The sequence below is a fragment of the Cupressus sempervirens genome, chromosome 8 (assembly GCF_028749045.1).
Source record: "Cupressus sempervirens isolate cs-2001-9-10 chromosome 8, ASM2874904v1, whole genome shotgun sequence".
Classification (NCBI taxonomy): Eukaryota; Viridiplantae; Streptophyta; class Pinopsida; order Cupressales; family Cupressaceae; genus Cupressus; species Cupressus sempervirens.
In genome coordinates, this window is record NC_143125.1 from 33,936,191 (window position 1) to 33,959,849 (window position 23,659).

Below are 23,659 nucleotides of genomic sequence, written 5' to 3' on the forward strand. Positions count from 1 at the left end.
AAATAATAAAAGAAACCAAAATTACTTGATTTGTTTGATGAATGAACAATTTTTCCCTACCTTGTACCATGGAATAACAATAACATAGATCTGAATAATTATATCTCTGTCAATTCAACTTAGGATATCAGAATATGAAATATGGGATAATATTGGTTATAGCAGGCCTAAACCTAGCATGGGACATTACATGGGACCATGGCATAAGTGTGAGAACTACATACAAAGTAGGGGCTCCTAGTAGCAGAATTTTCTCCTGTAGCAGTTTTTTCACCATTGAGTTTAATGAAAGTGAAGGTTCCATGAGATGAGGGAAAAGCTGCTACAGGATAAAGTTAGGTGCCTTGTACAATCAGGTGGTCCATCAATTTTATAGGAGTAGCTAACTGCAATGCTATGCATTTCTTTTTAATTTATCTAGAATTCATTGACAAGAGTGTTAAAAATGCAGATGACTTGCAATGGGATCACATGGATTGAAAAACCTCTGATTTTGGTGGAAATTTTCATTCCCATCCCACATGTGGCCATTGAAAGTCTGATGGCAAAAGAATAAGGGCTTCATTTTCTAGGACAAGATTTCAGTCAATCCCGTTCAATTTTTTTTTCTCATATCATGTGATCTTTCCTACAAGATTTGAGAAGTGGAAGCCCCCTCAATGGGACTGTGTGCTCAGAATTCGAGCAATCACAGCTTGACTGGGGCAAATTGGGCTAAATGTGGAAAGCAGATATGCAGCTATTTCCCATGTTTTTTAGTGTCATATAATAACATAGGATACATTTGCAGTTTGCCCCTGGAATATTATATAGTTGGCAGCAGGAGGTATAGGTCACACACCTTATACTTTGGGGTGGAATTTCTTTTTTCAGTTTATGCATTTAACAATGATGGCATTTGAGTCACCCTTCAAGTAAAGAGTGACAAGGTTCAGATTTGGAAGATACTGCTTTTCTGCATGGAGCATGGAAGCTGATTGACAAGGCTCCCTAACGCTAGCCTCAACCACTTTATGCACCCCTAAATGATAGAAAGCGCCCTACCTATATGGGCAGTCTCCCTGACCTAAAGGTACAGGGAACATAACTTGAATAGAGTTCTATAAGAAATACGAGTGCATAGATTCACCAATTGTATGTATAATTGTTGGCTAATATTGTTAGCGGCAATAGTTAAAGCAACTTAAGCAGTTGGCTCAGTAGTTTAAGTAGCAGCGGTTGCAGATAATAGGCTTCTTTGTATTCTTTTAATTTGAGCCTAAGATACTCTTGGCCTTTGCTATGTTGCTTAAATCGATTCTAGTAAATTAAGTCTCAAAAGTAAGGACACCTCCCTCATTATTCTTTAGAATAGATCCTGTACTAGAGGATGCAGGAGTCTCCATGGAATCTCCATCGAAACTCAATAAAGATTCACCCATTTGGAGGGGACACTAATTTTCCCAAATCCTTCCTGGTTCAAGTCTTAGTTGGAATACTATCATAGTGTTTTAAAACTTTTGATCATTTCCTCAAATAGTAATTTGCCTTTGATTTTCTTCTGTTGATATAGCCATTTTTAGAATTGTAATATGCCGGGAGTTGATGACATACATTTCTTTTTATAGTTGTCCATTTTTTTTCCTCTGCCTTTGAATATTCTACGATTGCTATCATGCCATAATATCCAAACTATAAGACTTAGGGCCAAATCCTATATTTCTTGAAGAGTGTTTAGAGCAATAGAATGCAACCATGAGTTGAAGAAATCATAGAAAGATCTTCCAATCATCTGTTAGAGATTAAAACTGTCAATAAAGGATCCCATGTACTTTTGGCAATGTCACAATGTAGGATTACAAATTACAATTCTCTTCGCCAATTTGACAAAAAGGACATTTCCTAAGTCTCAAGAACACATGCTTTTGAAGTTGATCCTAGTTAAGGATCTTAGAATAGCATATAGCCAAAGAAAGAACTTAGCCTTGGGCCAAGCCTTGGAGGCCCAAATCTTTATCTAGAGAAAGTAATATGTGGGTTATCTCTCTAAGTCATTTTTAGCACCCTTCACCAATAGAGTACATATCTTCGTTGTTCTAGATCTAACTAAAGAAGTCATCTGATCTTTGTTGTTCTAGATCTAAACGAAGAAGTCATCTTTTTGGCTTCTGATTGGTTGGACACTTTGGAGAAGAGACAAGATGTACAACCAAGCTTTAGTTGTAACATTGGGAATCTTTGGAAGAGATATCCATTTTGTGGAGATTCCATTCACGTTCTCTTTTGACTTCCCATTTGTTCTTGAGATGGATAACCAACCTATTGAGCTCGTTTTCTTTAAGGGGCTGATTATAATCCAACAATTGTCTTTTTTTTTGATCGGTAATGTTTCGCTTTTGACTGGACCTAGAACCATTGAGGCCACAATCTAGGGGACCTCATCCCCGAAGCCAACACTCAAGACCTGCGAGCTCGGAAGCCCAGCAAGGACACCAAGCCCGATGGGCACAACTATCACACTCCACCATGGGTCCGACATAGGGACCATGAGCATTCCTAGCTAGGGACGATCTTGAGGGCTGACCACTGTTGTTTCCATCTTCATAGCCTGAACACTGGTCAGCGTGAACATCGTCTAGTTGACGCCAACCCCTTATACCTCCCTGTCCCCTTATCTCTCCACTTCAGTGACCACCTTATATCTCCCTTCAGCCATGATGACGCATGCCTCCACCACGAACAAACCCATCATAGTTCGATCTCCTTTTTGCAGCAGGGGGATTCGAACATGGCATGCCGTATCAACACGGCTTGCAATGGCAAATTACTTTGCCATTGCACAGTGGGGTCAACCCAACAATTGTCTTAGAAGATCGTCTTTCTACCATTTTAGATATTCTGGAAACCATATAGTGTTGTTAGATGTTTAACCTCATTTCTCCCTTCCTAGAAAACTACGTCCCTAGGGAGATTGTGTGAGAGAATGCATATTAAATTATTCACAAGGAGATACTTATCTTTGAGAATTGTATCCCAATAGATGGAATTGCTAGTTGTGAATCTCTTAATAATTTGACACTAGGTCCTAGTTGAAGAGTCTAGTACCCTTGAGATCATGACCTCCTTTACTAATATTGGCACAATTCTTATTCCATGAGATAGGAGGGTATATAAAATGCTTGCTAATATGTCTGAACAAAAATTTCCACATGACAACAATGATTTTGGAAGTGATGCTCCTTTGGGCGACCATGAAGAAAATTTGTTGATAGGGATGCTTGAAAGGCTACCTTCAAAAGCACAATCAACTAATGGTAGAAAGTCATCTGCTATCCAAGATTTTAATAAATCTTTTTAAATCAGAGAACTAGAAGTGTTAATTGTTTCCCCAAAACAAAAAAGGAAAGCCTGTGTAAATGTACTGGTAAACTTAGTAGCAGACTGCAATTTATACAACATCCAGAATTCTGATCTGAATGTCTTATTATGCAGGTATCAGCTATAACAATACTAATTTAATGTTCAGATTTGAGATGGAAATTCTGAAGATTATACGTTGCTTTTCCTCTGATATTCGAAGGCAGAGATAGTACTATTTATTATTTTCGATGATACTATCTCTTGAGTTTTCATCCATATATATAGCCCTATGAAAGGGCGATCATGTCTAACCAGATAAGGAAGCATGACAGTTCAATCATGATTAGTTTCCAACAGCCCCGATCCTAATCGGGTGTTAACAGATAACTAATTTTAACACCAAATTCATTAGTGTTTGTTTGGATGGCAAGTCAAGATCAATCTATATAAAGCAATGAGTATATACTTAAACAAGGCTTGATTGATTTGCACAATTTCAAGAGATAATCGCAGATTTCATGCTTGAAAAAATATGCAGTCAGATTGCTGATGGAAAGAATGGTTGTTTAAATCATATATATGATTATGCATGTATGTATGTATATCAGTTCAAATGCATACACAGTTATCAGTTTCATCCTTTCATACTAAACGATGCTACCATATTTTAACAGCCCGAGTAAGAGTTAGGTAGAAATCCTTTTTTCAAGGAAAGGCACTTATACATCGAATCCTATTCTTTGTGGAGGGCGCTCTATATCTTATTAATAATTGAGGCTGAGTGGATCAGCTCTACAACTCAGAGATGAATTCATCCTACACTGAGCAACCTTTAATGGAGTATAGGATACATTAAATTGCCAACTAAGCAATTGTAAAGTTGAGCTGTGTCTACAATGTATGTGCCCTAGGGGAGACACTAAGCTATTCTACCAGCTGTGTATAGAAAATTAACTGAATTGAAAACATAATAGCGCTGAAAGTAATTTAATCTACATAGCAGTTGTTATAGGAAACTGAAACTTATGCTGCAAGTTTTGCTAACTATAAAGGTCAAAGATGCAACATACCTCAATTGGCCCTTGATTGATTAATTTGCAGTCTCTCGCGAGTGGAGTAATCAATTAAGTGCTTAGAACTTTACACGCAAGTAACTTGCGTCATTGAAACTACAGTTTCCTGCTTCATTTTAAAATAAAATTATTGCTGCTAAACATAATGATGATCCAACCATTCAATCATCTACCATTGTTTGCTTGATTATACTTGAATTATAAGAATTGGCTCATCTAACTGAAAACAATATGTGTCTCCTCTTTCCTTCAGAACAGGGAGAGAATTACCCTTCCAAGTGACGCAAACACCATCACTGAAAAGTAGAATCCTCCTCTATTGACCATTTGATCCTAGATTTCTGTTTTAAAAATATCTCATCCGATTGGGCAGCAGCTTCCTTTTTTAATTCCATAAGAGAGCCTAGGTCTTTGTTCTCAAGAAGGAGAGTTTGAATCTCAGCTTTCTGTTCTCCAAGTTAGGCTTTTTTGGGAATTGTTTTTTTTAAGTCATAAGGGTTCTACTTCTGCAGTTTGATTTGAAAAGCTCTCAGTTTCCTGCTGAGGCCATACATCTCAGTACTAGAGTATGCGTGTTAATCTTTCCACAAAGTAATAACAACACAATCAAAGTTTTTCTTTTAACATCGAAGTATCTCGTATTCATGTTCCTCTCTTTTTGAGCGTTCAATCTTAATTTCTGTTCCAAATGATCTCACATTTGTAAATTTCATCCAATTTGATAGTAATCACTTTTTCTTCTTCCAAAGAGAGTCTAGGTTTGCATTGTCAAGGAGGAGATTTTGCATTTCACCAATTATATTCTCCAAGCTATGTTGTCAGGATTCTATATTGTAGCCGACGGGTAGAATAGTATCCGAATGGGCACGTGACGATTGAGTCATCCCTTTGGGAAGGTATATGTACACCATCCGGAATGGACTTTGGATTAGAAGGGGAATGGTAATCATCATTCGAATCAATCTTATATATATATAATGCGAATAATAAAAGGAATACTTCTGTGTTACATGTTCTTGTCTATTGTCTAAATGCATTAATAAACCGTTTACCCTGTACGGTAAACATTTGGCGCCGTTGCCTATAAGGACCGGGTGCTATGAATGCCGAACGCATTGAATAAAGATAGAAATAAGAATCCAGAAGATGACGGCATAAGGGTGGCACAAGAAGTATTAAACCGCACATATCAAAGCGACCGAAAGCACAGACTCCAACAACTCGCCAAAGGGTACGGTAGTGGTGGCACAAAAGGTGACCATGGTACCACGGGAGCATTGATGAACGGAGTGCAGTCACCAAGTCGATCAAGGGAAAGGTTGATAGAAGAAGCCCGAGAAAGGCGAAGGGTGATCGAAGGAACAAAGGAAGAATTGGCAAACTGGTGTACGTCAAGGGGGAATCCAAACAGAAGGGAAAGGACCAGCGTGGCTTGGAGTGTCGAAGGAACACGAGCGTGGGGTGAACTCTTCGTCCCTGATACATTTGACGAGCAAATATAGTTTGGTCAAAACAACCAAGTACTTGAGGAAGCTTTTACGCCACTCGAGAACGTAGGTGTCCGTAACGCGGGTGTTCAGAGCGTTACAGGAGTATAGAACAACACAGATACTGACAGCAGCGCACAACAAAAGAAAGAAAGGGTATTGATGGCCGGTCCAAAGGAAAAGTTACCAAAGTTCGACAGGGATGGCACGGTTGACCCAATCAAACATTGCAAAACTTGCGAAATGATTTGGACAGCGAATGGAGAAAATGACTAGGACGAATGGGCAAGGCAAGGTGTAGCAATTGATTGGTTTTTTGACACTGATTCGGCAAAGCTAACAACATGGGAAAACATAAAGAAGGAATTTATTATAGAGTTTCAAGTGCTACGAGACGACAATGAGATAGTCGCAGAAATCTACACCACAAAACAAGGGAAAAATGAAACTGTTCGTGTATATGCTAGAAAGTTAAAAGAATTAGTAAATAAGATGAAAAGTAAGCCAGCAAATGGGTTGAAAAAGAGACGGTTCATAGAAGGACTATGCTTAGAGTTAAAAAGGAAAATGAAGATTGTACCACCATCGTTGTATATTGAAGCATACAATCGAGCAATGGACTTAGAAAGTGAACAGAAAACAAAAAAAAGAAGAAAACTAGATCATCCGACTCGAATGAATCCTCTTTTGAAGATAGCAGTGGTGATGAAAAGGGCAGTAAGATGGTCTGTGCTCTCCAGAAGGATATGATCAGGATGATGAAAGAGTTTAAGAATATGCAGAAAGGGAATAGCTAGACCAAAGAAAATGAGCTATGGTGCACAGAATGCAAGATGAAAGGTCACACTAAGGGATCCTGTTCGAAGAATCAGTTCTGTGATATTTGCCAAATTGCGGGACATTCCACAAAGGAATGCCCATTCAATATGAAAACAAGAGGGCATCAACAAGTGCTTTTGACACAGAAAGCATCCACGTCAGGAGGGAACGAAAACACAAACAATGATGGTGCCACCTCAGGTGGGTACAGAAACAACAGAAGGGGACAAAACAACAACACCAACAACAACAATAACAACAATAATAATGGGGGCCCCAGTCGAATTCAGTATGATGCAAACGAGCGACTGGTGGTTCAATGTCGAGCATGCAACTTGTGGGGCCACTTTGCACAAAACTATACAACGACGAACACATCGTAGTTGTTATGCAGATGGTGTGGTCCTGGAGATCATGAAAATGCCAAGTGCCCGAATTCGAAATCAGGAGTGAATTTGATCAGCATCGAATTGGGAACGGATGAAGAGGAAGTCCTAGCAATTACACGTAAACAGGCAAAGCTGTACCCAGACCCGATGGAAGAAAAGAAGAGACTGGAAGAAGCACGGGCAGAAATTGAGAAGGGGATGCAAACAGAGAAATCACAAACGGAGAAGGGGGACACTGCGGGTACCTCAATGAGGAACTACGCAGAACAGAACATCAGAAGGCGGATATTACAAATTGAAGTGCCAGTAAAATTAAATGATGTGATCCTCACAATGCCCCAACTACGAATGACACTCACAAACATGGCTCCGGTTGCTAAACTACCAGAAGAACCTAGGAAGGAGAAGGGAAGCGGAACAAGCGCAACAGACCCAATGCTACTAGCCCTCACATTAGGAAGGCATCCGACGGTCATAGAAATGGGTATATTGGGAACGATCCTCTCAGACACAATTGTGGATGGAGGTTCAGGGGTAAATGTCCTACCAAAGGATACCTGGAAGAAGTTGGGACAATCGACGTTGTGGCCATCCACGTTCCAATTGCTAACTGCAGACCAACATGGCATTAAGCCTCTAGGGATCTTGATGGCATAACCAGTAACGATTGGAACACAGCCGTTCCTGCTTGACTTTGTAGTCATCCTACTAAAAAGAAGGGGATATGACACCATTCTTGACGAGGATGGCATGTACAAGAGAAGGTTAAACTTGACTGGAAGAAGAATACACTATCAATGGATACATACAGAAATGGTGGGAGAAGAAGCCGACTTGTCCAATTCAAAAGGAGAGGACGAAGTTAAGAAGCAAATGGAACTGGATGAGAAAGGAGTCCTACGTTTAGAAGGTGGATCAAAGGACAACGATTTGAATTCGGTAAATGGTCTATTTCATTGGCAGATGGAGGATTGCGAACTCTTTCTGAGCTATAATATGTTAAGAGTCAACGAAGGTGAGAAAGCAGAGGAAAAAGAATATCCAAAGGAATATAGAGAAGCGGAAGAAGGAAAGGTGGTTACGGTGGAAGTTGAAAGGAAGAACATACTGTACCAACCTAGCAAAAGGAAAGATTCCACTGTATGGTACACGATGAACGAACCGTGTGGAAAGAAAATGTTACGCCGCACCATGGGTTTAGTAGAAAGGTACTAGCGGCAAGGAAAACACATCATACGGTCTGCACAGGAAACAAACAGGAAGATCTTAATAAAAACTCTAGCAGCACAGAGTGAAGGTTCTAAAATCAAGAATACAGTTACTGACGGCAAGGAGTGGCAGCCGACAGAATTCATGGTATGGGCCAAGAAGGTTACATAGAACAGGCAAAAGGCATGGCACGACAAGCACTTGAAGTTGAATAGATTTCAATCGGGACAACTAGTGTGGAAGTATAATGGGCGTAACGAGATCAGACCAGGCAGATTTAAAATAAAGTGGGTCGGGCCATATAAAATCCGCATAGTGGGTGATAACAAAGCAATCAAACTATGGACACTAGACAGAAAGGAAGTGGTTGACACAGTGAATGGGTCAAAGTTGAAAATTTACTAGGAAATAAATAATGCACCTCTGTGGACGAGCAATTGAGAGTCAGTCTAAAAAAAATGAATATTAATGTATATATGTAAATTAAGTGTAAAATGAAATCTTTTTATTTGATAGACGTAACAAGAAAATATAAACAAGAGAACATTAGTCAAAAGGATCATCTCCGTGTGGTAAGGCTATAAAACCAAGGAATCCACCATTGTACGTTAGATATCGTACGACCACCAGGAAAAAAAGAAGAAAAGACTATAAATATTGTTGAATAGAGAAAGATAACATTTGTTGGAGAATAGAGAGTAAATTGAATAGTGAACAAATGAAAGACACTATATGGCCGTACTGGGAGGGAGAAAGGACTGTACGACACATAAGGAACAACAAATGTCATGCCGTATGGCCCGTACGGAAGTCACTAGGAGAGAGTCAATGCGTACATTGAAGACAAAGGCCAAGCAAGATCATTAATAAAGACTGTACGGCCTTGGAGGTCCTTGCTGTAGCATAAAAAGAATAGATTGATTAGTGGAAGGAAAAGCAACCACCGTATGGACCCAAGAAGAGCACAAGTAAAGGTGTCGTACGGCCTTGAGGAAGACACAAGCCGTGCAACCACACCGTACGGTACAATCAAGCAAGGAGTGGGAAGCAAACTAGGTCGTACAGACAAAGACAACACATGCGTATGGATCGTACGAACGTACAGGCTTAAGGAGCACAAAACGAGTGGACCGTACTACACAAGGAAAGTGACATACTCTGCTGTACAGGGTTAAGTGGTGAAATAATAAAAGGGATCAGAGAAGGACAGAGTTGCAGTAATAAAGTTACCCTTAGGAGGTCGTAGCAGAGCATTCAAGAGGAAGGAGCTGTACCCTTCAAGAAGCAGGAGGTTCTAAAAAAATAAAAAAAATGACAACAAATCAAAACAGTTTAGAATGAGTAACGTATGATATCGAAGGGAGAGACCACTAGAGTAAGCCTTTCAAGAGGGGTGCTACGCTTTGAGGCACTTAGAGTAGGTGTTGGACGGGAGGTTGTCTTGGTGGATGCATAGAGAGCTCGAGAGGAGCTGATCATCCAATGGAGGCAGTAGAGCGACACTTGGCTCAGCGTACTCAGGTGTTGGAAGTAGAGAAGGCGGCACAGGTGGCTATCAAGGTTAGATTGGCTAAGGTGACAGTATTTTGTTAGCAGAGACTACAGATGCAATGTGTTTTAGAGACCAGTTTGTTGCAGGCACGGGACGAATGTGAAAGTGGTGTGACGGAAATAGATCTATAGTTAGTCAGTTAATGTATTCCATTCTGTTAATTGTTGTCCAGAGACGACTTTTCTTTTGGGGGGGATGATGTCGAGAAATTCTATATTATAGCCGACGGATAGAATAGTATCCGAACGGGCACGTGACGATTGAGTCACCCCTTCGTGAAGGTATATGTACACCGTCCAGAATGGACTTTGGATTAGAAGGGGAATGGTAATCATCATTGGAATCAATCCTATCGAATATTGTAGTATCTTCTGTATACATGCGAATAATAAAAGGAATATTTCTGTGTTACATGTTCTAGTCTATTTTCTAAATGCATTAGTAAACCGTTTACCCTGTACAGTAAACAGTCTCTTCGTGAGACCAAGTAGAAAGTTTCCATAAGAACATCGGGGTAGCAAAAATCATTTTTGCCTAAGGACTAGGCCGTGAATAGTCGTGCTTTCCGGTTCTACCATCCGTTGAATGTAATATTAGCAAAGACACTTAGACGGTAGGACGCATGGATATCCATGATGGACACAATAAGAAACATCCATTGCACACAATAATTTCACTCGCCAACTCATGCCGGGAATGAGGTGTAAAGTAATCATTGTGATAGATTCTTCATTCACTAGGAAGCCATGGAGACCCAACACTCTCTTGTACATTAATAATCTAGCAATTGTAGAATTCAAGTGTTTGTGAGGAGCAGATTTTTCACGGTATCGTGTCTTGTCCATTTATTTCTTCCTCCCGCGAATTGATTTTGGAGTGCTACCGTTGGAGAAAAATAATTTATTTCTTATTTGGGGGATTATAAGCTTTGTATTGACAATTTTGGATTTGTTGGTTATGCATTGGTCACGTCTCCTTGTATAACAACATTACACTCATTTGTCACGACTGACTAGTTTTGTGTTCGTCTCTTGAGTTGCTGTCATATGTTTCTGGGTGAAATTGGTAGCATTGATTCAGTCTTGGAGGCATTAGTTCATCCTTAGTGATGTGGTCTTGTTTTGAGTTCCTTGTTTGTATGCTATGGATGAGATCGTAGCTCTGTTGATAATATCAGGGAAGGCAGTTCTATCTCTTCATTATTTTTTTGAAGTCATTGAATTCTGAAAGAATGTACTTAAGGGTTATTGGAAGCTATCAGTATAGTAGCTTAGTTTATTGAGAGTTGATTGCCTATATGTGTATTGGAGAGTTGTGTATGTGTGTCAAGAGCTGTCTAGGATATGTGTACCAAGCTTTGATGTTATTGTGTGTATATAGTATATACATACAAGGCTCTGATAAAGATCACATTTTGCCTAAGAGATTTGTAGTTGAATCGTCCTATAAACTGAAGCTGTGTATCTTCAACACAAACAACTTGTCTATGTGAAAGAGGATGGAACAAGATGTAATGAGATGAGGATGTTACCTTGATGGTACATGTTCAGAGGGATATGCTCAGCTCCAGAGGGAGGTTACATCAACCATTGTGGTGGTCATAGTTATCTTGGTTGAGAGGGAGTCATTATGGAATCCCCACCATTCTTATATATGCTGTTAATGTTTTGATAGTGTAGGTTTTGAGACTCTTGTTGGAAAAGAGTTTCAGTTGTGATTTCCTTTCTTGTTAGATTTCGACACTCTTGTTGGAAAAGAGTTTTCAGCTATGATTTCCTTTATTGTAGATTTTGGGACTCTTGTTAGAAAAGAGTTTCAATTGTGATTTTATGAGTTATTATTCACATGAAATTAATAATAAGTTGTAAGGACAACCTAATAACTCTTTCACTTATGAGAGATTCATAGTGAACATCATGTAGAGAGAGTCCATGATGTCATTACGTGGAGAGATTCCGTGATGGGAGTCAGCAGTCATATTGAGAGAGTCCATGATTGTGTCACGTTGAGAGAGTCCGTGATAAAATGCTGGTTGTAAACCTTACTATCTTGTCATGTTGAGAGAGTCCATGATGAAAATTGATTGTGATTCTTGTAGGTTTGTCATGTTGAGAGATTTCATGATAACATCATGTTGAGTGAGTCCGTGATAAAAGTTGATTGTGATTTTTGCAATTTTGTCATGTTGAGAGATTCCATGACAACATCACGTTGAGCGAGTCCGTGATGAATGTTGTTTGTGATTTTTGCAAGTTTGTCATTTTGAGAGAATTCATGACAGCATCATGTTGAGTGAGTCCGTGATGAAAGTTGATTGTGATTTTGCAGATTTTCATGTTGAGTGATTCCATGAACTATGTTTTAGATGTTTATGATCAGAATTTATCATTGACATTTTTTGGTTGCAACCTAGTGTGACTGTTTAGCTAAAAGATTTCTTTCTCGTTAAGAGAGGGAGAGTTGGAGATTGTGGCTGTGACAGATCTTTATCTCTAGAAACATGGGTGTTATTATCGTTATGGTCACCTTCAGTTGAAGAGGACATTTATGATAATTGTAATATTAAATATCGAGACATGTGTCTTATGCATACGTTGAGGCATGCATATGGAAATATGAAGTCATGTTTTGGGAAATTAAAGAGACCTTCGGCTGTAATATGAAGAATCTCTCTCTTTGCTATATATATATTGCATCAAGCAATAAGCATTGTACACTTGAACATTTTATGATCAATAAAGTGATATTTTGTTGTGTGGTTGGGTTGGGTTTTCTGCTTCAATAATGGAAAAGTTTTCCCAGGGTAACTTCTGGCGTATGTTTTATCTGTTATGTTTTCATTATTGCTGTTTATCTTTTGTTTTCTGGGCACAGCTTAACAGAAACCCCCTAGTACAATCCATGCTGTCTATTCTATCTCCTGAATTCCTTGATGTATTCCCAACTTTGAGAAGATCCAGACATACATTAATTGCAATGACAATGTAAAAGACAGATTTGAGATCACCACACACACGTGAAATGTGCAAAGACCAAAATGCTCTAATATCCTAAATATATAGAAATAGAATAAAACCCTTGAGGTAGGCTAACATCATAGGATTCTCCTTATAGTAGAAGCCAATCCATGCCAACCATTGCCGTATAAATATTGGGAACCTCCTTGCTTTTTAGAAGAATAACTTTTGGCATCAAAACTTCCTAGTACAATCAGCTTTACCTCTTCTCCTATCTCATAAATTCCTTGATTTGTTCGCAACTTTGAGAAGATCCAGACATAAATTGATTGTAACAACAATGTAGAAGATAGAACTGAGATCACCACCCACACATGAGATGTTCATGGACCAAGATGCTCTAATATCCTTTATATGTACTAGATATAAAATCACAATCTCACACTTTAACACACATCCTTACAATGATATTGTCTTCTTAATATAGATATCTTTGTAATAACGTAATGGAGGGGTAAACCACAAAACCCATGTAAGCCTTGTAATTACTTAATATAATTCACGATCCAATATAATTAACTGAAGGAAAGCATGGCACATGTTGATATCTCTTGAATGGAGGACGATAGAAAAATTGTAGCTATTTTGAAGATATAGCTGAATCTAAAAAAATAAGGGTTTTATTTTCACCTTTGTCCAAATCGTAGCTTTGATACCACTTGATCATGAACCAAACAATAGATGTATGTCGGCCAATATGCCCCTAATATCCTATTTATGGAGAAATAGAACAAATCCTTGAGGTAGGGTAATATTGTATAATACTTCTTATGGATGGAGCCACTCCATGTCATATCTTCAAGAGATCCCAAACACTATATCATAGTCAACACACATCCTTAAATTGATATCCACCTTCTTGTATAGACCTTGTAACCTTGTAATACCATAGTGGAGGGAAAACCACTAATCCCACATAGACGTTATAATTACCAAATATAATTTATGACCTAGTATAGCCAAATTAAGGGATGTGCGCCATATGTTGGCATATGCATCCACCTCTATACATTATAATAACATATCCTAGGGTTCATAACCAACACTTATAGTTTGTTTGGGATCATAAATATTGAAGATGGGAACATTGAAATTAGAAGTAATACCTTGATCCTAACCATCTAGAAATCCATTAATACAACCTTCCATATTATAACCTCTTGGTGGCTCCAAATAATGGCCAAGCCTCTTGTTGAACTTCTAGCCATTTTCCTAATTATCCTCAATTTCCCTTGGATGATGGAATTTTTTTGAAGCTTCTTCTTTGAATTAATATTAGTCTCTAGGATCAAAACATTTGGATTAAATATCTTTATGTTAAGGGGATCCTTTCCTTTCTCCTTCTTCGAGTCAATCTCAGTCGCTTGGATCAAAACATTTGAATTAAATATCACTATGAAAATTTGAAGGATCCTTTCCTTTCTGGTAGGGGAGTTTTAGTCCATTGATAACCATACAATCATCAATGGATAGCCTTTGATCTTTTGGTGCTTGCTAAGGCATCCTCTGGTTTGGTTGGTTTCCGATAGCCACATTTGCCAAGGTGGTTGACTGTAAGGTGGCATACTTATCAGGTCTTCCAACCTCATAGCTTCCAAAGTCTTCTTTCCTTTTCTCTAAATACCTTGGAGATTGGATTTGCAATGGCCTTCTTGGCTAGAGCTAGATCCTCCTCAATGATGATAATGCTTTTATTTTTCTCTTGATCCATCCCACTGAAGGAGGTGTTCCTTGTAGGACTAAGCCTGACACCTTCCTTCTTGACAGCCATACTTCCTTTACCTATTCCAAGTTCCTCCTACTTCTCTAGATCTACTTTGAAGTTATAAACCTCCATCATACTGTCATTTTCTATCTGGACTTTGTATCTGTCATTTGGAAATAGATTTCCCCAAACAGCCAACTGCTGGTCCGTCCAGAGTTCTGCCCCCCGTTCCCCTCAATTTTTTGCTTTATTTTGCAGATTTTTGTTCCTAGCCATATGCTTTTTCATGTGTATGATAAGACCTTTAAAATCTTTTATGGGTTCCTCTGGATTTCTTGCTGACTACATTTTCTCCTAAAGATTTAGGCACTCTTTTATGGGATGACTTTACTCATTGCACCCTCTATATTTGAAAGGCAACAATTTATAATTGAGCATTTGAATCCATTCTACTTCTGTAACTTTCAAGTTGATGCTGTTTTGAAGGGGAGATGTAAGATTGAGCTCCACATTTATTATCACATAAATAGAAGATCCTTACCATGAGAGACCTGGAAATGTTAACTGCCAACCCCAAAGATCTACCAACCATCTTAAAAACATACTGGGACCAGAACTCCTAAAGAAGGACATACAGATGTGTCCATATTTAGTTTCTGTAATGGGCATTCTCTCTGAGGGTTTGAAGCCCACATGGTCTTGTTTTATGAAGAGAGACATTTTGGTAGAAATAGGGTCCCCTTCTTAAGATACCATCCTCCCTAGTTTATTAGCAAAATTTGCTATGAAGTCAAGAGTACAGATCCTCTAGGGTTAGCTTAATGCAAAGGAATCAATAGATCAGACTCTTTTCATGCAAAGTGGAGAGTTGTTTCCTGAATTCCAGAACATCAGTATTGATAATTAGGCTTCTTTGAGGGCTGACTTGCTTTGATTAAAACCTTTCTCTGGCTGAGTGGTCTTGTGTTTGGCTCCTGCTGCTAAAACTGCACAAATATTCTTCTCCAAGAGTGAGGGGTAATAACCCGTGATCATATTTCTAAAGGAATAAGGAGGGGTAGATCCCCCTCTACTTGAAATTATTGAGAAGAGACTAGAACAAGGGGGTAGAAGAGGTCAAAGAGCTAAAGAAGATAAATGCCTGGATCAGGAGAATCAGAAAACCTAACAGCTTTTATTCCCAATCTCAAAATTGTGCAAATTGTTGGTAGAAGATGTATCTTCAGTTGTTCACTGTTGGAGTATTATTTTTTGAATCTCAACTTGTTAGCTTATGCCATTTACTTGACTCTATTTCTTTTCTATATGAAGGAACTGATTCTTCCTACTCTATTTGGTTCTCTGTAGGTTGTTATGCTTGGCTTGGATGCAGCTGGTAAGACAACTATCTTGTACAAGCTACACATTGGAGAAGTTTTATCTACTGTTCCAACTATCGGTAAGTTATTTGAACCAATTTTTGCTCTTTAAATCATAATTATAAAATTATCTCTGTTAATGTCTGCTGTATCATGGGCATTTTTCATTCTTTCCATATAGTGAACTTGTTGGAGTAGCATATTTTTGCATTTGTCTTCTCTGAAGTATAGCAAAAGATCTCTCTCTCTCTCTCTCTCTCTCTCTAGGAGTGTTCACTACATTGGTTTTTTATGTAAGTATGGTATAGTGCTGACATATAATTGGGTGCCCATGCTTTTCTAGCTCTCTTGCTTGAGTTTTTTAATGCTTAATAAGTTAATAAGGGAAAAAACCTCATTTGAGTTCCCATAAGAACCCTTCCCAATGATTGATGTGGAATTTGCTGTTTTTCTCTGAGTTTTAGGCACCAGAGGATGGGGAATGAGTATTTGGGACAGCGAATTCTTTTCTATTTTTGGGACGATGGAGAGATGATTTAATGAAAATAATCTTAAAATCTTAGAACACAGGAACATAAAAAGTACCTAAAATTAATCTTAAACAAACCAAATTATTAATATGTACAAATACTAATATGCTCCATAGTTTACGCTAAAAGCTTTATAAGTTTATTAATATGGATTGTGAAAAGGTATGCTTCTAATCAAACCAAAAGAAGCTGAAAATTCAAATATAAGAATAAAAATAATATCTATTAACAATACACTGTTTCCATAATTTTGATAGTGATAATTATAGAAATGATAATAAATATGAAGAAGGCTTTATAATTATATAATTTATTGTGATTGATGCCAAAAAAAGTTGCACAATGTATGGTACATAGGTAGTTGGTACATTTAAAGAAGTGCAGAAAATCAGAATCATTATCAGATGGAAATGTCAGATACTGCTTACCACCACTAGAATTGTTGTACTCAACTGCCTCTTGCGATGGGACCTGAACCGAATGCACATCTTGGTCCTCATCAATTTGTGCAAGGTCCTTGAACCTTGCAACCCGCTGTGATGCTAGGCTCTCTCTATACTGAAGTGTCTTGCAGATGATTAGACACAAGGCAATGTGTAGATCAATTCCTCTCAGCAGAAAAGGGGCTAGAAACTAATGAGATGAGGTAAATAGAAAGTGTACACAAAAATCATGTAGGCCCATATACTTGTCCTCAATTTTGAGTTCTCCTGTTCTTAAGCAGCCTTGTTTATCGACACTGAACTCTCATAGCCATCAATTTCATTAAAACTGGAAGATTCATCTACTCTTTTATAATTTTTAATGCTTCATTGGACTATACATGTTTGTGATGGCCTTTAAGAGGCCCTTCACTTTGTCATCATTGATGGGGAAAACTCTACATAACTTTTTATGTACCATTTTGGCTTCACACATGTGGAGCCATGTGTAAAGGTGTTTTTAACTTCTTCCACCTTCCTCAAAAAATGGTTCAATGATGCTTTTTTTGAACTCTAATGTGGGGTTGCTCTAGCTAATGACAACTTTCATCTGTCTAAGAATGCTATCAATGTACTTTATATCTCACCAAGTTTGGGTTTCTATATATATGATGTGAAAACTAGCAATACAAAAGATGTGATGTATCTCATGTTGACTAGAACATATCACTGATTACTACCTCTTTTATCCTCTTTCCTTATCTCAGATTTTCCCCACCTAGTTCACTCATATTTCTCTATAATAAGTTGTAAGGGCTCTTACAACTCAAAACATCTTCTGTAATAGACAGAAATATGAAGAAAGTCGAGTCTCAACCAGCTTTAAGATTCCCTTTCATGAAAATGATGGAGACAATGCCATGGTGGTGCAATGGTTGCAAATCAACATTTGCACCTTCCTCGCATCCACCACAACCTTCTCAACTCACTTGATTTTTACAATTTCTTTCAGTGTAATGTGTGGGTGTCTTATCTGCATCCCATTTGTATACCAATTTCCCCTGCAATCCTAAACCTCTGCAACTTACAAAACCCTCTGCTATTTCTAAATTTGGATTTTGTAACTTAGGCAATTATGGGAATCATTCGTAGCTTTTTGTTGGCAGCATGAGAAATTAACTAGCAGGTACATACAGAAGTATATGAAAAGATTTTAAATGACTCATATGTCACATCAAGAACGCTCAAGGCTGACGTGACATGGATATGATGTGGCTAAGACATTCCTCTGGCCCCCGCTAAAACTTAGACACGTGTTCACAAATGTGAACGATAGATGACAGGCAGGACAGAACAATATGCAAAATATACATTAATGAAATTGTGGCATAATAAATAAATCCAACAACAAATAAATATAAATGCATATCTTATTACTGATGTGAGTAGAGTGATAAATGCATAGTAGTAAAGTTCATGCCGAGCAGTACTCATGTTGACTGGTAAACTGCAGATTTGAAATGAGTACGTGAGAGGAAAGTAACTTTATTTATAGATCTAACGGTTCTAATCTTAGGGCCAGCTTTTTTATTTTTATCTTGCTGTTTTTCGAATAGTTATCTAGCTGTGAAATTGGACTGTTGTCCTTTTTTGTTCATTGGCAACATTTCATTAGATAAAGAATATTGAGAGAATATTATACAGGTCATTTATGACTTGCTACAATAAGTGTTATTGAAATTTAGTAGTATGTAATGATCAGTTAGCTCTGACAAGAAGGCAAACAATTCCTCTTTTCTAGGACTGTTTCTTGAATTAGGAGTCTTCTTTGCTGCAGATTCAGAACTCATCTGGAAGAATTACCTTTATTTTTTATGATAATCTCGACACAATCACACTGATTTAGTGTTGGGTTATAGAGGACATAAAGTGAGGTTTGAGGGATTAAAAATTTCAAGATGTTTCAAACAGTTTAGCACATTATAAAATGTTTTGTTTCTTTTATATTTATCATCTGGATGTAATCATGGCTTCTGCTGCTTGAGCTTTGGTAAAACAATATGTTTCTCTTTTTGATACAAGTTTAGTTTCTTCCGCTTGAGCTTTTGTAAGGAACTTATGTAATATGAATTTTATTTGAGATCTACTATTATATGCACTTTTTGTAGTTCTGTGCGCTGCCATTCTTTAATGAGCATTTATGGGCCTTCTCATAGTCTCTGGAATTACTGATGTCGATTGTCCATCCCCTTATGCAGATTTTATCAAAGAATTTTTTTGACCAAACTATGATAAAATCTTAAGCTTGAATATTTTGATGTTCATCTTAAATGGTGTGGTTGCGTGTCTTAAATACCTCTGTGTACAAATGATGTTCTAGAGCTGATACATATGTTACATCTTATGTGGAAGCAGGTTTCAATGTTGAAAAAGTGCAGTACAAGAATGTGCAGTTCACAGTGTGGGATGTTGGCGGCCAGGAGAAACTTAGGCCTCTTTGGCGACATTACTTTAATAACACCGATGGCCTGGTAACTCTTGCACCTTTACGAACTAGTATATTTGATTAAGAGGTTATAGTGTAGTGTGTTTGGATTTGAATATGGAAGCTTTCATAGCTCAAAGTTATTGCTGGCGAATCTCTCTATCTCTGTTCCTGATGTGCTTGCCATTTTCCCCTAACAAAATTTCCTTTTGTGCAAGCTCCTAATCAAACCAAGACTATAATAGAAAATTTTCTCCCTAACACGTAGGACTTGAGGTGATCAAGCTGTAATACCAAATGAACGGAAACAAAGGCATGGGATATTGTTTCTAAAGCAACATAGTGTATTATTCAGTAATCGTTGTTACAATACACATGCAAAGTCTAAGCCTTTACAAGAGTACCACCAATGGGAGATCTGGGCAATTTTGGAAGCATAACAATACCCACAAAACTCACTATAGAATCTTTATCTTGAGCATCTAATTGGTTGGAGAAGCAATTCATGAAACCATCAAAGGGTAATTGGGAAACTATGAGCTAAAACCACCCAATCCATCACCCAAATCCCAAGATGCGTCCACAGTAAAACAACATATCCCTTCCATATCTTAACCTCACCATAATCCATTTAATGAAATAGGTGCTCCCATTATCTCCAAATAAACATGTTCTTGATATGGGAGGTCCAACTTTTGGAGCACGTAACTTTTGATCTAGGAAGCTGATTGAGGTCTTTGATTTTTTAAAAATTAGAGATCTTCAATAGGACCCATTTTACCAATAGGTCCATTTGGGGGTAAAAGTTATCCCCAGAGCCTAGAAAATTACAATTTGTGTTATGTAAATGATATTAATTTCAAAGTTTACCCAAGGTTTGTTGGCATGTTTGTTTTTCATTTACAATAAATTTATAAAGCTGGAGAACTAAAATATTTGTGCTAGCTCTGGGAATACTTATTTCTGTGCATGGGATAAAAGCTTATTCCAAACACCTAATAATGTAAAATCATCAAAATAAATTCAATCATATTTCAAGGAGACCATTGGTTTGGTATATGTTTGCAGATTTATGTTGTCGATTCTGCAGACAGGGAAAGGATTGGGCGGGCAAAGGCTGAATTTGAGGTTTGGTTGGCAGCAATATTTTTGTCTAGATATTATTTTCTTTCAACAATCATTCTAGGCTTCCTAGATCTCTTTAGTGCCATTAACTTAAATATTTTGTTTTTTGCTCAGTCCATCATTAATGATCCCTTCATGAGGAATAGTGCTATCTTAGTATTTGCAAACAAACAAGATATGGTTAGTGCTTAAAATTGCTCTTTACTTTTCATTGGATTTTTTTTACAATGACTTCATTTGAAAAGGTTTTGGTCGTAACCATGGGAACAAACTTCTGGTGGGACTTGAACAGAAGGGAGCCATGGCTCCAATGGAAATATGTGAAGCTTTTGGACTTTTCAACTTACGTAACAGAAGGTGGCAAATTCAAGGCACTTGTGCCACAAAAGGAGAGGGTTTATATGAAGGACTGGACTGGCTGGCTACAACTCTGAAAGAAATGCAAGCTAATGGAATTTCTACATCTTTCGCTGGTTCAACCATTGGATAGAACAGGTAAGAAACAAATTTCAATCCCCCAAATGGATCTCCATTGTCTACAGCGACTGACATGGGTTACCTTTTTCAATTTTTAGGCCCATTATTTGTTTCTCATGCATCTGTATTGGATCTTTTCGAAGATACATATTATGAGGATGAGCCATGTCCAAACTTTCGCATGCCAACTGTGAAAGTCCGTTTGCTTCCTCTATCCTTTGGTGAGGTGTCTTTTTTTGGCTCTGCTCAAGCCTTTGTATGTTTGAATATCATGTCCAAGTTCGTTGGGGTGTATTTTAGTTATTTATGAGCTAATTATAGAAGTTACGTGCAATTGCACAATGACATCCAGTTGACAAATTTTAAGCCCCATCAGATGGATTGGTGTGAGTGGTTGTCAATCTTTAGGATTGCAATTGAGTTCTGCCATGTTATCTGGTCTTTAAGATCTAAACAAGTCTAAAATTTTGTGAGCACAGAATTACTTATGCTATCTGATTGATTTGAAACCAGGAATATCTACTAAAATTATATTTCACAGCGTGTGAAATGTATAGAGAAATAGCTGTGTATAGATATATGACATTTCATTGATTTTAATCATGATGATGTAACCATTGACATTTGAATTGTAGTTTTCAAAGAGGATGCATAATTTTAAGATATTTGTTGCATTTTATTCCCATGAGGACCAAAGAAAATAAGAAACATATGCATTGTAGGCTATACATAAGGAAAAGTAGAGGATTTACTACTCAATGTAAATTATGGAGAATATAGGCAAGAATTTGGGAGGTCTAGTATGTGACATCATGATCATTATGGAAGCACGTCTTGAAACAGGGAGCCCTTATGAAACTCAATCTATTGGAAATAAATATTGAACATTTTCACTTTGGAAGCACATAAACTTATCATCCCCAAAATTTCAAAGCCTTTATTCACACACTCACAAATACATAGTACATTGTTTGTGTATAACATTTCCTACTAATTGTTTATTATTATAAAAGAAACAAAATAAGGGTCCTGACCTTTTATAATGACAAGCCAAACACACCGCTTACAACTGGTCAATAATAGACCATTGACAATTAGTAGCCCACATAAAGGATGGGTAGAAAATTCACCCACAATTTGGGGAAGAGCTAGGGAAGAGGAGGGAGAATGTTTGTATACTCCACCGATCAATAATAGTCCAAGCAATATATCATTAGCAACACCATCACAAGTGGGAGCAAGTGGGGAAATATCTTTAGTGATACTATCATCGCAAGTAGCGAAGTGCTGACGAGGTAGCACATCATCTACCAAAGGTTGGAGCAGAGTAGTAGTAGATGAAGAAGTGTCCACATGGCCAGAGGGCACCACGCCAATAGCAAGAGGTGGAGTATGACATATGGGGCCGGAGGAGGCCATAATAACATGAGGTAAAACACCATCTTGAGAGAGAACAATTTGTGTCAAGTGACGAGTAGACAAGCATCAACGACATCAAAAGGGGAGACCCTCATAATCCAATGACTATGTCTAGGGCTTATCCCAAACCATGACAACTACATCCATATGTTAAGGTATGTAGATGTTAAAATTATAAAAAATGCATTCAGAAGCAAAAAGGCCCATGGAGGAAATGGTATTATCCACCTTCAAGATATAGCCAATAGGGTTGCAAATGGCCTCAAAACAAGGTTTTTCCTAAAAATGAAGGGAAGATTGGGAAGACAAACCCAAAATAGACATACACCTCTTGGTTCAGCAAAAGGGTTCAAACCAGAGTAATGAGACTTGTCGGGATTTAGGTGCTCTTGGCAATTTTGCGATTTGAGGAAGGCTGGGTGATTTTTGTTGACTCGTCAAACTCGACCGTCAATTTTTTAGGCAAAATTTGCCTGAATCCCCTAAATTGGCATTTTTTTGTTAAAAATTGCCAAAAATTAACCCCAAAAATCATAAAGTTGGTAAAAAATCATTAAAAATCACCAATTGTTTTGACATATGTGATGGATTTCTTGTTTATGTTCCTTGTTTATGTATGTTAGACTTTAGCTTCTATTTGATGATGTTATAGTGTGTTTAAGTTATATTCAATAAAGGGTGCGTGAAATAAGTTTTAAATCATTAAAAATCTTTGAATTTCAAGGGTTTTTTCACCTTGCGATTAGTCCTAATTGTTGGACTAACTGCCAGCCTTCCCCTTCGAGATTCGTGACATGGCTTAACCGCCTCCTATGTTATATAAGGCTGGTGGTTGTATCGGGCATTAATAGGTTGATCTTTTGGTACAACGGCAACTCTAGCTTGTAACAAGTGGTATCAGAGTTTGATCATAGGTTTGAATCTCCTCAGATAACACTAAGGGAGGAATTGTTGGACTAACTGCTAGCCTTCCCCTTCGAGATTCGTGACATGGCTTAATTGCCTCCTGTGTTATATAAGTCTAATGGTTGTATCGGGCATTAATAGGTCAATCTTTTGGTGCAACAACTCCTCTAGCTTGTAACAACCGATTCATATGCGATTCATGATTCAAGTAGGCCTTGCTGATTCTGATTTTTGGTTCTTTGGTTGAAAGAGACTATCCTAGGTTTGACTAAAAGAGATTGAAAGCCAAATCAAAATCAACATAAGAAACAAAAAATAAATAATAAATAATTCTTTAGCACAAGGGA

At 37.8% G+C, this 23,659-nt stretch overlaps 1 protein-coding gene across 3 annotated transcripts in view; it reads left to right on the forward strand.

Moving 5' to 3' along the window:
* Positions 1-21,670, forward strand: part of LOC149541452 (ADP-ribosylation factor-like) — a 38,356-nt gene extending 16,686 nt beyond the window's left edge. For all 3 annotated transcript variants that reach the window (XM_089796707.1, XM_089796710.1, XM_089796708.1), the window contains exons 3-8: positions 15,938-16,028; positions 19,316-19,431; positions 20,454-20,513; positions 20,625-20,690; positions 20,803-21,005; positions 21,086-21,670. In XM_089796707.1, the coding sequence (XP_089652833.1) occupies positions 15,938-16,028; positions 19,316-19,431; positions 20,454-20,513; positions 20,625-20,690; positions 20,803-21,000 (531 nt within the window). In that variant the 3' untranslated portion in view covers positions 21,001-21,005; positions 21,086-21,670. The remainder of the gene's footprint in view (positions 1-15,937; positions 16,029-19,315; positions 19,432-20,453; positions 20,514-20,624; positions 20,691-20,802; positions 21,006-21,085) is intronic.
* The last annotated feature ends 1,989 nt before the right edge of the window (positions 21,671-23,659 follow it).